Below are 13,755 nucleotides of genomic sequence, written 5' to 3'. Positions count from 1 at the left end.
TTTCTCTTCGCTCCCATTTCGCTTTTATTTTCATTTTCTAATAGTGAAATTAATGTATGATAGAACTACTCAACCAAAATCTCAGATCAAGAAGAGATCATTTCAACCTGTAAACAATTTTCACAATAAAAGTTTGCAATAAATATTGTCACTCTCAATAGTTGTAGCTTTTAACACTCAGAAAGCAAAACTTTAAACATAATATCAAATCTAGCGTTTTCACAGTAAAAATATCATTAACTTATATGAACTCTAGATTGTTTTCTAGTAACCCTCACTATTAATTACAGGTTACATGATAAATGACAATTCACACCCTTGCTGTGAATTCGGCAGATAATTTTTTATTTTTTTTTACCAATATGTATGTTTTAATAAGATTTTGCTTTATTAAGATTTGTATATTAAGACAAAACTGTATCTTGGGTTGAGTCAAAAGTTTATATCCATGAGATATGTTTATAGGTATAAATTAAAATTTATCTAATGCACAAAATAATGGACAATGACTGAATGAGAAATTGAGGATTACTCAACACTCAAGTGCAAACACCTTATCTTTTATATTTAATTATGAAAAGTAGATTAATCAGAAGAAAAAAATTAAATACATATATATTTGGATAAGACAAGCATCCATAATTGATAGTTAAGCTGCAAAAGTTATGAACAATTTAGATTTTTACATAAATCCCAATAAGTATTTTCAAACAAGAACAGTAACAATTTAACATTAAATTATAATAACTTCAATTTATCACAAGACATAATAAACGTTAAAACAGATATTTACCAAGAGAAGCCAGTTGCTGTTTCTTCCCAGACCCTGTGGGGCGACCTCTACCCCGTTTCTGGCCTTATTGTGTCATGGTTCCTGGATGAGCAGTTGGTGTTGGAGTCAATGCCAGTGAAACGGTTCCATCCGACCCATACTTCCTAGGTCCATCCGAACATTAAATTTACACACATGTCTACATCAAGAAATGATTAATACAAATGTTCTATCTCTTTACTTAGGATTGCAAAGAAGTTAATTTTCAGAAGCTTAGACCATGCTGTTACATGGTAAATCTAAGCATTATCTTCAGTAGCCTAGTTTATTAGTTGCTAAAATTGTTATGAGTAATGCTAGGGACCAACCATTTTAAAATTAATTTTATCTTAAATTGTAAATCTTAAATCATAAACCCTTAACTCTAATTTCTGAATTATAAATTTAAATTCTAAAATTGGCTAATATTAACTAACTAAAACTTGGTTCTCTATACTTTCTCATAATGCAAATTGTGTTAACTATCATCGTTGTTGGATGCATGTGAAAGAGTAGTGCTACATGGTACCAATTAAGAGCCAAAACTTCAGGGATTCAATGCCTACGTTATCCTTGAGGATCGTTCGTCACATGCTTTTGACACCAAAAATTCACATGGAAAATATAGATTTCTGCTGAATGATAGTCAAAACTTTTAGTTTTTATAGTTTTGATAGGTTTCCTTGGGCAACTACAAGCTTCTTAAAATAGTTTATTCGGCTTGAATTTTGATTAAAGTCACCGGTGTTTCAACATCTGTTGATTTCGTTCATTAAAAATTATGATTGCTTCGGATTTTTATATGATTCTAAAAGCAATAACTAAGTAATTAAGACTCAGGGATTCAGAAATTGGGAAAAAATTAAATCAGAATGTTAAATTGGGAAAGGAAAATTTGGGCAAAGTAAATCGATCAACTTTATTCGAACCAAAATTCAGAAGGAACATAGATGAAATTGATGCAAAATTAATTTATCAACAGCCAGGTTATTTGCTGCGGGTTGGGACCGTAAACAGCAACCAAATCCGATCAATTGGAGCGGAGCTTGATTACGCAATAAGAATCGCACCAATTCAGTGGATTTACGGCGTTTTGAAAAAACGCCGGCAATTTTCTGGTGCTAAGTCCCATTTTTCTTGTAGTTGTTCATGCATGCTTTTGCCGCCGTGGAGTGCGTTGCAGGGAAGGAGAGCCCGACGCGAGGAGGGCGACGCGCGAAGGAGAGAGAGAGGGATCCGAGGTTGAGCTGGTTTCCTAACACCACCAATCTGCCCAGTCGCCGTCACACGAGTTTGGTCGCCGCTGCCGTTTAAGATGGCTGTCGGGGCTGCCGGATGCATCTGCTTCTTCTTCTGCTTCTGCGTGCGTCTGTGTCTGTTTTTGCTTCTGCTTTGTTTCTGCTTCTGATTCTTCTTCCGATTCTGATTTTGATTTATTATTTTTTGATTGATTTTGTTGTTGAATTTGATGTTGTTGTTTCTGAATTTGAATAATGTGTTATTGTTGGTATTTTTGAATTTGATTATTAGTATTTAATAGGAGTAAGGGAGGTGATAGTGGTGGAGTAAGGGAGGTGGTAGTGGTAGTAAAGGTGTTGGTGCTGGTGGAGAGTATTTTTGTCCTTAAAAAGTTAAAAAGACGATTTTAATACAAAAAAAAAACGTTAAGAATGATTCTAAATTAAAAATTACGTTAGAGACGGTTTCAATTATGATTTTAAACGTTAAGGACCAAAATAATATTTAATTATCTCTTATAAATAAATTATTTGTATTTAATTTTTTAGTCTTAAAAATATTTATTTTAAGAAAAAAATGATAAAAAAGATTTTATTATAAGAAAAATTATTTTTTGTAATTTTTTCATAAATACTTAAATAATTTTTTAAAAAATTACAAGTTAATTTTAAAAATTATATCAAATATTTAAAACTTTTCCTAAGTTAAAAATTATTTATAGATCTATTAAAGCTATCAGGACGCTACTCTTAAAAGAAAATGTTGAATTATGAGTCTTATGACACTATTTCTTCTTTGTTTTAATTTCATCGTCTTCGATGTCCATTTTTCTCAATCTGCTTCCATGAAACTTTCAGCATCCTTCGTGTTTCTTTAACAGGTTAATAACTTATAACAAGAGCAAATAAGATAAAAGGATACGAGAGCTTACACGTGGAGCCACTGTACGAAAAGCAAAATGAGTATATATAGTAGTACAATTATTTCTGTCTTGTTAAATTTGACAACTTGGGGAAATTATTGCTGAAAACATGGTGCATATCATTATATCAAAGCAGTGTAGTTTTAATTTAATCTATAAAGAATTAAAAACATATATATTAGTAATAGAACATAGCAATATAATCAAGAAAAAGAGAACGCATGATAATGTGGGGTACGAGTAGGGGTTTAATATTTTATAGGCATTAGTTTTAGAATTAATTTTGTATGTAGTATAAAATAATTTTATATATCTATTTAATTATATAATATTATATTTATAAAAATTATTTTTTTATATTAACAATATAAATGATCATCTAAAAAAATAAAAATAATTAAACAATTATATAAAATATTTATATTGTTGTCGTACATTAAAATTAAACTCTTAGTTATATATATTTTTTACATCTTTTATTTTAAATATTAAAAATAATTAATAAAAAATATTATTTTTTATAATATAAAAAATTGTATAATAGAGTTTATACAAAAGGTGATATCAACATTATTTTTTGAACATTAATAAAGAGAGCACAACTAATTTAACAATTAACAATTTAACACAGACTCTGATGGAGGGGGCATAATTGCATAATGCGTCCCATCTTCATGCTTAATCATTCTGCTTCTTCCCATCTCAATTATGGAAACATCTTTAAATGTGGGCCTAGAACAATTACATCGATTTCTGATGGGCCCTTTGATCTCATTTGTTTTAGCATTTGATTTTCCAAAACCTTGAATTTATCTAGACAAGTTGTTGCGATACCACACCTTCTTTCTTCTTTTGTCGTACCATTTGTTTTCATATACTGTAATTGAGATTGAAATACCATTCAGTATTATATTTGGTAGTTAGAATTTTGAGACGCACAATTTTATTTTTATTTAAAAAAAAATATTAAGAGTTATAGTTATCAATTAGTCATTATTAATATTTTTAATAGTATAAGATTATTCATTTTTTTTATGGTTAAGTACTAGTCAAATTTTAATAAAAATACTAATCTTCTAGACTTTCTTTTTGAGAAATAGGATCAAAAAGACTAAAATTGATGACTAAATTTTAATAATATTTTTTTAATAATTAAAAATATTTTAATAAATATTAATATTTTATATTTATATTTATCTTAAACTAAATAAAATATTAAAACAAATAAATAATCATGTACACTTTATATTAAATATATATAATACAAAAACTTAATTTAATACTAATTTTTTAATTTCAGCCTCTTAATCTATATCTATCTACCTCACACTCTCTTTCACATACAACATAATCAGCTTATGAATATAAATACCTTTTGTACGAAATCTTAACAATAATCCTCCAATAATCATCTAACTCAAAAGCAGCCTTTGAAATTGATTTAAGTGTTGGTTATTAATATTAATTAAACACATTTAGAAGAGTGATAATAAAAGTAACAAGCTTACAGTTATGGAGAACGAGGCTTGCTCATTTCTTTGCTTATGTTATTTTTATTTATAAAATACTGACATCCTTATTTATGCAATGGAACATATATATAAAGTTGTATAATGTGTAAAAAAATAGCTACTATTATCACTTAATTCATAAATCAATGTATATATTAAATATAAATGAATTAATATTTATCATTTTCAACTGCTCATTTGAATGCTTGATGGACAAATAAAGTTAGAAATTAAATGATCTCTATCTGCTTAGCTGCAAGTTGTGTATAACATCCCCAAATATAAATATAAATAAAAAAAATTTTGGTTGGCTATGTTATTACGAAGCTATATTATCTAATCCTAATTCTCACATTATGATGTAATATAATAATTGTGTGTATCTAAATTGGTGGCTCATTGATGACAATATCAAAAAAGAATGATTAATTTAAATGTATTTAGATGTTTAGGTGTGATAGTGATAATTTTAATTAATTTTATGCGATGTAGTAACAAACGAAAAATTTATCGACATGAGCGTTGAAATTTCTTACAAATACTTTTATTACTAATTTATTAGATTATCATCTAAAAGTTTACTATCTTTCTTCTCCTACCAAATAATCCAACTTAAAAATTTAAGTTAATATATATATACCAGTTATTCTAATATATCTATGTTATGGTGGTTTTGGTGATTATAATAGTTTAAAAAATAATACTAAAATTAAAATAATATTTTTTATTACTTAGCAATAATTTTTAAAAAATATCACTAAAAAAATATTACTAATATATATATATATATATATATATATATATATATATATATATATATATATATATATATATATATATATAAAGTAATTTTAATTTTAGTAACATTTCCCAGTTATTATAGCCACTATAAATATAAACATACTATAATTCAAATGTGTATATATTAAATGAAATGAAGTTGGTGTGAGGAGAAGAATTCAATGCACGATACTTGATGTTGTGAAGCCAGAATGCGGGTCACGTTTGAGTTTGAAGTAGAGAAACTGTGATTAGTTAGTAACTTTATGTTTTCCAAATTGTCAATTTTTTATGTGTAATTAGCTTTTCAATCTTGGAATTGTAAATGTTATGTATGTCAAAGCATGGCATTGTCAAGTCAACAAACTCAACATATCTATGGTCACACCAACTAGGACCAGTGCTCGTGTTGAACTTTGATTTTCCAATTCTTGTAATTGTTTATTGCTAGCAGAAATTTCACAGATAAAACAGTTCTACACTTCTAATTTCAACAATTAGAAATTTCACAAAATTTTTATTAATTCTTGAATTGGGTTCTTCAAAGCCTTTAATTAATATATGGGCTTTCTACTAGGCTCTCTCAATTACTTCTACATTGGGCCGATCATTTCTCTATTGGGCCTTCTTCGTCCCTTGATGGACCAATTCAAAGTTCGAATGGTTCATGACAAAAAAAAAAAAAAAACGTTCGAACGGTTGACGCGGTCAAATTGTGCCTTGTTCCCCACGGAATGCCCTATTTTTGAAGGTTGATTAAATCCACTTAAGCTTTGAATAAATATTATAGCCTTAGTAAATAACAAACAATAAATAACAAATACCAAGAGTCTATTTATATCATACGATTAATTAATATATGGAGGATTCATTTTCATGCCCTGCCATTGGACCAATCAAGTGGAAAACATTAAGTATACCAACTGCATTTCAGGGTATATTAGGGGTATAAATATGATATATAGTTGAATTATTCTCCATGGATTTATTGCTTATCCCTTTCACGGTGGTCACTATTCTGGGGGTTGTGAAACTCTCTTTCTTTTACACAACTTGTATAATATAATCATTAATAAGGATATATTTTTTTGGCATGACAAGTCTGAATTCTGAAATATAATTTATACTCAGCTTATCTATAAAACTTCATTTTTAAATATTGTTTGTCAACTTTCTTCTAGTTATGAAATTAATAACATTTTAGAAAGGATGGTAACTGTACTATATATTATGTATGGGATTGTGAAAACTTGGTTGAAAGAGTCACAACAAAGCAAGTAGTTAATTAGCGTATCTACTATGATTTGCCTTTACATAACAGAAACACACACTAATTGACTATTGACTACATCTTTGATTGTACATTCCCTAATTAATTATTATCAGTAAATAAATAAAAATACCCACACTGATCCGACACTGTATCGCTTGACACATCACACACATTACACACAGTGTATCGCAGTCTTAGGCTCTTAGCTTCAGTACTATGTTAGTACAAAATACACGCATGACGCAATCAGACTGTATTTACAGTTTACACGTTTTGATTTTGAATGAAAAAGAAGGAAAGGAAACAATAATTTGAAATATATTGTTAAGAGTTCTGCTAGGGAGTCAATGGTTTATTTATACAATAGATTATATGAGTTACAAAATAAACATCATTCATAATATTCAGAATAATCATTCGAGTAGTAAAAATAATAAACATCTCATGTCATAAAACCACTCATTCCAAAAATTTAAGCTGATTTTAGGATTCACCAAGGATCGAGAATATAGAATTTTAATACTATGTCAAATATCACTCATCCCAAAAATTTACACTGATAAAAAAAATAACACTAATAATTATATCTTTAATACTCCTTAAACCTCCATTTCCATTAGCTCCCATACTTTCTCTATTTTATAAGAGTCACATAATTGCTTATAAATGTGATATTAGTAGTCAAAAAATATTTAATGGATTATCATATGCACACAAATGAGTAGATAATAATCAAAACATGAATGGAAGATTATGATTGGTATTGATTAGTAGTAATATGTAGCATTATTAAATAAAGAAGAATCTCGTTTTACCTTGAATGTAATTTAGAGCTGCGATAAATTAATTTTTTATTTATCGGAATAAAAAGTACCCTAAAAAAAATCTATAAAATAAAATTGAGAATAGTAGTAAATTTTGGCGGTCGTTGCTTGAGTTTATTAGTTTGGTTGTCGTAATCACTGGTCAGAGAGAGAGAGAGAGAGAGAGAGAGAGAGAGATTCTTCATGTTCAGCTTCTTCAATTGGCGTCTGCTTTGTTTCTCTCTCTAAATCTAGAAGCTTGACTTGAAAGACTTTCCTTCCAATAAAAACCTCGTCTTTTTCCTCTCTCTGCCTCATCAACCGCTACTTCAATTCATTCAGGTTAGACTTCCATCTTTTTTTTTTTTTTTGCATTCAATTCTCTCTCAACTCCTATGCATGAACCTACCTTCTGTTTTTTTAATTACTTTTCTCCCGTTACCAATCTCTATATTAATCAATCAGCTGCATGTTTCTGTTAGTTTATTTCGATTGTTATGATCGCATCTATCTTCAGTTAGTCTCGTGTGGCTTTAATCTTTTTTCATATAATATATATAACAATAATAATATTATAATATAATATAATATATGAATACATGAATATTCGCTTACTGTTATTGAATTTTTTTTATAAGTCTAAGTTATAATTAATTTCCATTATATGGACGGTTTTTAAGTTTCTTGTTGTTACCATCCGTCTGTTGTTCACAGTTTTGGCAAACACCACACAGAAGATTTTTTAGCCAACCATACATCTATCTTTCTTTCAGACGAAGATTGAAGAAAATTAAAGGTTAGAGGACCTCTTCTCTTATATGAATGATTATTAAGAAAACTGGAAAAACAATCTAATAAACATGCATGCTCCAATTTCTGTTCAATTCTGCTCTCTTTTTCTTTTACATGTCCTTTTTTTCTTTATTATTTTATTTTTTTAATGTTTGATTGCGGTGGTTTTGCAGTTTTAGAGAATTGAGATAAAGCGTGTTAGATATGGTAAAGCAATTGGTTTCAACAGAGAATTCCAGCCTTGAATTTAATCAGGATAAGAATAATCAAGGTTGCATGTGGGGTTTCTTTCATATTCTGGATTATCATCATTGGCATGTGAGAAAGGTGTTTGCTAACAAAAGGAAAAGACATGCCAGATGTAAGCACTTTTGCAACTCATCAATGCCTATATTTTTTGGTTTTAGATTGAAATTGAAATCATTGCAGCTGCCTTTACAATATAGAATGAGCTTTCCAGCTGTATTTATCATGAAAGGAATAATCTTCAATCATCAAAAGGTCAACATCATATTAAAGAAATATATATAACTAGGCAATTCAGTTATGTGTTAAATACAAACTATGGGTTAATCTTGATTAAATAAAGCAAATGCTTGAAAAATGAAAGCACATATGAAGATTGGGATTTGCATTGGAAATTCTGGTTCTGCATATCACATGAGATTCTTTTAACCTCTTCAATCTTCATGACCATAATGTGTTGACCTATCTGCAGGTAAGAGGAACACCATTTTGCAAAACCAAGGTGAAGAATATGTCCCAGAAGCAGAAACACTCCTAGTAAGCTTAAAACCTCATGCTCATGTTTTATAGTTTGCAGAACAACTCAATTATCTCATTGTTAACATGGATATACATATTCAGGTTGTGAAAGGTGGCGAAAAAGGCAAAAGATACCACAAACATGAGAGAAAAGAACAAGACACAGAAAACAGGCTTAAAGAAGGAAACTACAAAGGTGAATATGCACTTCATGTGGAGAAAGATGGCAAGAAAACAAAAGCTTCCCTTAACCATGAGAGTATACAAAAAAGGGCAAACAAATCTGATACAGACACTGCCAATGTGTTTAAGAATCATAGAGATGTTTTGGGGGTAGTTAAAGTGGAGAAGGATTTACTGCTTAAATTTCTAAGAGAATTAGATGCTGAAGGGAAAAACCTTCATCAAGCTTCTGACACCAAAGCAAGATTGACAAAATCAGGGTCATTTCCTTTAAGCTCATCTTCACAAATGAGAAGCATTACTCCTACTAGTACCTTGCAACACAAGAAAACCGAAGTGTGGGCCACTCCCAAAGAAGAAAGGTTGCTTGATAGTACTCAAACAACAAAACCAGTGCCTTTAGTGAGTGATCATGGCGTGCTTAGTGCCGGAGAACAAAAAACAGGCAATTCTCTGCTGCCATCTCATGGATTGAATCATAAAGGTTGGAACCAAGTTGTCATTCATCGTTTCAGAGTTATAAAGCATAAGATAAAACATACTCTTTTGGAGTTCAGAAAAAATGGTCACCACAGAGATTCATCTCAATATAGCAGCATCACTAATGATGAGAAAGAGGTGCAAAGCTTAGATGAAGGTGTGGTTCGAGAGTACATAAGGAGCAAAAGCTTAAAGGAGACTAAATCTTCTGATTATGCTTCCAACAGACAGGAAGCACAACGAGTTGTAAGAAGAACATCGTCTCTGAACGAATCGATGGATAAATATACTCAGTTGTTTGAGAAAAGCTTCAACTCAGATGTCAAGTGGCACAGTTCAAAGTCCAAAAGCTTAAGATTGACAAATGAGGATAAGAATACAAGTGACCATGCTTCTAGATTTTCCAGAAGCAATTTTTCACTGCCTAATATTGAGGCTTTAGGCTTCATTGTACACGAGGCACTTCTTGATATGAATGATAAAACAGATACTGAGGAGCCTGATAATAATGCTGACAGAAAACTGGTGGGACTTCCTTCAAAGAAAGATAAATCAATTGATCATGTTGAAGAGACTGAAATCACAGAAACAGCTAAAGCTGGCAGTGGAGATATGAATCCAAGTCCCTTATCTAATGATCAGGTTGAAGACAAAATTGATGCAGCAGTTACCAGTGAGAAAGTGGAAGATAAATATGAACATGAGTCAGCTAGGGGAGATGGAATTTTTCCTCAAGAAAAAGAAGAAATAGGTATGGCTATCCATGAAACTAAAAGTGAAGCAGATGCAACCCACCATACAGAAGGTAATAAATTCATTTCAGCATGCATGAGATTAACATAGTATATCATCTGTTCAAATTAAACAACTTTCAATGTTGCATGCAATTTTGTTTCCTATCTTGATGCATGCCTTTTGCTTTCAAGTTTCAACTGCAACAATGATGACTGAGGCTTTTTTTTTCTTCTTCTTTTGGCCAAATATTTCCAGGTAAAGAATTGGATATTCAAGGATCTAGCATGGATGGATTGAAGACTGATGAGTTACCAATTAAAGAAAGTATATATTCTTCCCCGAGCTCGTTATCAAATGCAAATGATAATACAGAAAATGTCACAAACAAGAGCCCTGAGAAGATTTTCCTTGACACAGGCAATGATTCCAATTTCAGATACGTGAAGGCCATTCTCCAATTTTCAGGTTTAATGGAAAATGAACATAGTCTAACGAGGCATACTATAGACCAGCGACTAAAGCCTTCTTTGATCATGGAAATGGAATCCTCTGTAGAGGAGAATACCAAAGCCTATGATCAACAGCTTCTTTTCAACCTAGTTGATGAGGTACTTATTGATATATATGAGAGGTCATCGAATCACTTCCCAAGGCCCTTCGCCTTCAACTACCTCCTCCATCCTGTGCCGAAAGGAGACTATCTTCTTAATGAAGTATGGTCCAGTGTTAAATCATACCTGAGCTTGAGGCCAGAGCTAGATCAGACATTAGACGATGTTGTGAGACGTGACTTGGCAAGAAGAAGTAGCTGGATGAACCTCCAGCAAGAAGAGGAGCAAGTTGCAATTGAACTAGAGGACATGATTATGGATGATTTATTAGATGAACTCGTCTTCTCATGAAGTTTTCTTAGACTATAGAATATAGATAGATAGATACATTGTCAATTTTTACAAAAGTCATGCTGCTTGGTTAACTAGATCATGGTTTTGTCACTGTCACCAAGCTTGTTCCCTGATTTCTTCAAGCCTATAGGTAGACCAAGCACACATGCATGTAGTCATGCACTATTCTTATTGTTACCTTGTAGAGTCCTTTCATTCAGAATAGGACTCTATTCTTTCTTTCATATGTACATGAATTGGCTTTGTAAATAGGATTGCCTGCTAGATGTCATGTAGAGTTTGATGGCTGCATGCTGTGATTCATATTCTTGTACATGAGACTTATGGCTATAGTAAAGTGTAAAACACAATGTTATTAATGAAAACAGTGAACTATTAGTATCTTGCAAACAACTAATTGACATAAGTGATCAAAACACAGGTTTAGCAGAAATCCAAATGGGTCCATCAACATTACCATGTAAACCAATATAGATCCTAACAGTAAAAAACCAGTGAGATATACATTTTGGTTCATTCAGGTAAGGTAATTGATGAACTCTGCAGCAGTAGCAACTGCTGCACCCGTAATGGCATCCATGGCAACTCTATCTTTCTTATTGTTGTTGGCTGCGGAAACAATAGCCCCAGTTACTGCACCCCCAACCATTGCATTCTTCTGCATTGCATCCAAGTCCATCAAAAAAAGAAAAAAATTCAGATTCTCAATTGCTAAATAATATCTAATGAACCAACAAAATGCACATCCAAAGTATAAATCAAAACCAAACTAGTAACCACAACTTCAGTCTACAACAACCAACAGCATTATTCCACCATGTAGAATTGGCTATGTAAATAATTTGTACTTAGACTTTACACCATATATCATCTCTGAAACCAACACCCAAAAATGTGTAAAAAGTAATAACTATCATGGAAATGCTGATTGAAGAGAATTACCCAGTCTCTCTTGCCACGGATCCTCTCCACCCCATATTCTGTTCCAACGTATAATCCAGCTACAGTTCCTGTAAACACCAAAATTGAACCAATACAGTGCATTATTATTTGATAAATGTAACATATGTATAATGCAAGACCAGCATTAATTCTTACCCCAATATGCACCCTCTTTACACATCTTCTTCAGCTGCAATAAACCAAAAAGTCAAAAACCCTATCTCTCATGAGCAAGAGCAAGGAATGTGTATTGAACTCAATGAATAAGGCATGGACTCACTTACCATTTTCTCAAAATCTCGAGTTGAAATATTTCCTGGAACATCCATGTTCAAGATGATGTTGGTGTTAGTCTCTGACAAAGACAATTTACAAACGAAAACAGAAACAACAGATAACACTAACACCGACCATGTAAATATATTTTATCAGATTTAAGAATGCAACATAGCATAGCCACACAAATATATGAGCCCCTTATGAATTGAATGATGAAGTATCATGTCACATCAATAAGATTATAATAATAAGAAAGAGATAATGGATGGTGAGAAGTAATACCGACCCTTACCCTTTTGGAGGATATGATAGGTATCCTCAGCAGCTGCCCGGGTAGCTGCCACCTGAAAAAGAAGAACATCCTGGGATGAATTTGTTTAATTAAGGAAAGAAAATGATCGAAAGAAGAGAAGAGAAGAGAAGGAATCATATACGGCTCCGATCTTCAAGAAACCATCGACGGTAAGATTAAGGAATGGATTGCCCATGTCAATAACCACGTCGACCTTGGGCGAAGTTAGGGACCCTGAAAACCTGCTGTAAGGCATCTCTCTCTCTCTCTCTCTCGCTTCAGTTCCTTGGTTTGTTATGATTATGAATGTAGTTTCACTCACTCATTAACTCACTCACACAATCACATGACATGGGGAATGGGGAAAGTGAAGTGAAGAGATTGGGTTGGGTGTGGAGAAGATCCATGTGTCAGTTTATTGCTTCGTACGCTTGGATTTGTCTACATACTAATTTTGTCTCTAACGATTCTTATAACATTATTGCTGTTAAGATCCGAATTGAATGGACGTACCTTGTTAATTGTTATGTAAATGTATGAAGTACTGCTCAAGAAATGATACATACCTTGTATTTCGCAAAGGGGAGTGCTAGGTAAGCAATGATCATCTTGAACAATATGAACAACTACCAATCAAATAAAAATATACTACATCCTAATTTAATATTATTAATTAAATTTAAGATTAATTTATTTTTTTAACTCTATTAATTTAGGTTGTTCATACATTATTCAAAAATATTGTTAGTCAGCTATACTTTTCCTTTCTGAAAATTCTGAAATTCACACTATTATATTTATATCAGGGGATGGTGCCGTCTCTGGCGGCCCTTTATGGCCACTGGTTATGTTGGCTAAAAGCTAGAGATCAATCAAATCGTGACAGGTGGAAGATGGAATTACAGCTTACTAAGGATTTGATTTGGTTAAAGATAGGATAAATTTTCTAATGAAGTACGGTAAATGAGTTAGGGAAGAGTTAATTTTTTTTTTTGACAAGGGAGGAGTCAATTTTTTTTTTTTATATTATACGAGCTAAAGCC

General features: G+C 31.5%; 2 protein-coding genes across 3 annotated transcripts; one reads left to right on the top strand and one right to left on the bottom strand.

Annotated features, from left to right (window-relative positions):
- Positions 1-7,479: 7,479 nt before the first annotated feature.
- LOC107613250 (uncharacterized) lies at positions 7,480-11,592 on the top strand. The gene is made up of 6 exons (XM_088497115.1): positions 7,480-7,681; positions 8,054-8,135; positions 8,305-8,492; positions 8,850-8,914; positions 8,999-10,364; positions 10,550-11,592. The coding sequence occupies exons 3-6, from the start codon at positions 8,336-8,338 to the stop codon at positions 11,194-11,196; spliced, it is 2,235 nt and encodes a 744-aa protein (XP_088353241.1). The 5' UTR covers positions 7,480-7,681; positions 8,054-8,135; positions 8,305-8,335; the 3' UTR covers positions 11,197-11,592.
- OEP16-1 (outer plastid envelope protein 16-1) lies at positions 11,528-13,293 on the bottom strand. 2 transcript variants are annotated; one of them, XM_016315158.3, is made up of 6 exons: positions 12,855-13,293; positions 12,707-12,764; positions 12,426-12,457; positions 12,298-12,331; positions 12,142-12,209; positions 11,528-11,857 (listed from the first exon to the last, which is right to left on the bottom strand). In XM_016315158.3, the coding sequence occupies exons 1-6, from the start codon at positions 12,966-12,968 to the stop codon at positions 11,717-11,719; spliced, it is 447 nt and encodes a 148-aa protein (XP_016170644.1). In that variant the 5' UTR covers positions 12,969-13,293; the 3' UTR covers positions 11,528-11,716. The 2 variants fall into 2 exon arrangements, with proteins under 2 accessions (XP_016170644.1, XP_016170645.1); XM_016315159.3 differs by having other exon boundaries at positions 12,713-12,764.
- Positions 13,294-13,755: the final 462 nt, after the last annotated feature.

The sequence above is a fragment of the Arachis ipaensis genome, chromosome B8 (assembly GCF_059453495.1).
Source record: "Arachis ipaensis isolate K30076 ecotype BB chromosome B8, ASM5945349v1, whole genome shotgun sequence".
NCBI classification, from domain to species: domain Eukaryota; kingdom Viridiplantae; phylum Streptophyta; class Magnoliopsida; order Fabales; family Fabaceae; genus Arachis; species Arachis ipaensis.
The sequence above is the reverse complement of the archived record's forward strand: the minus strand, read 5'-3'. Positions and strand labels throughout refer to the sequence as shown.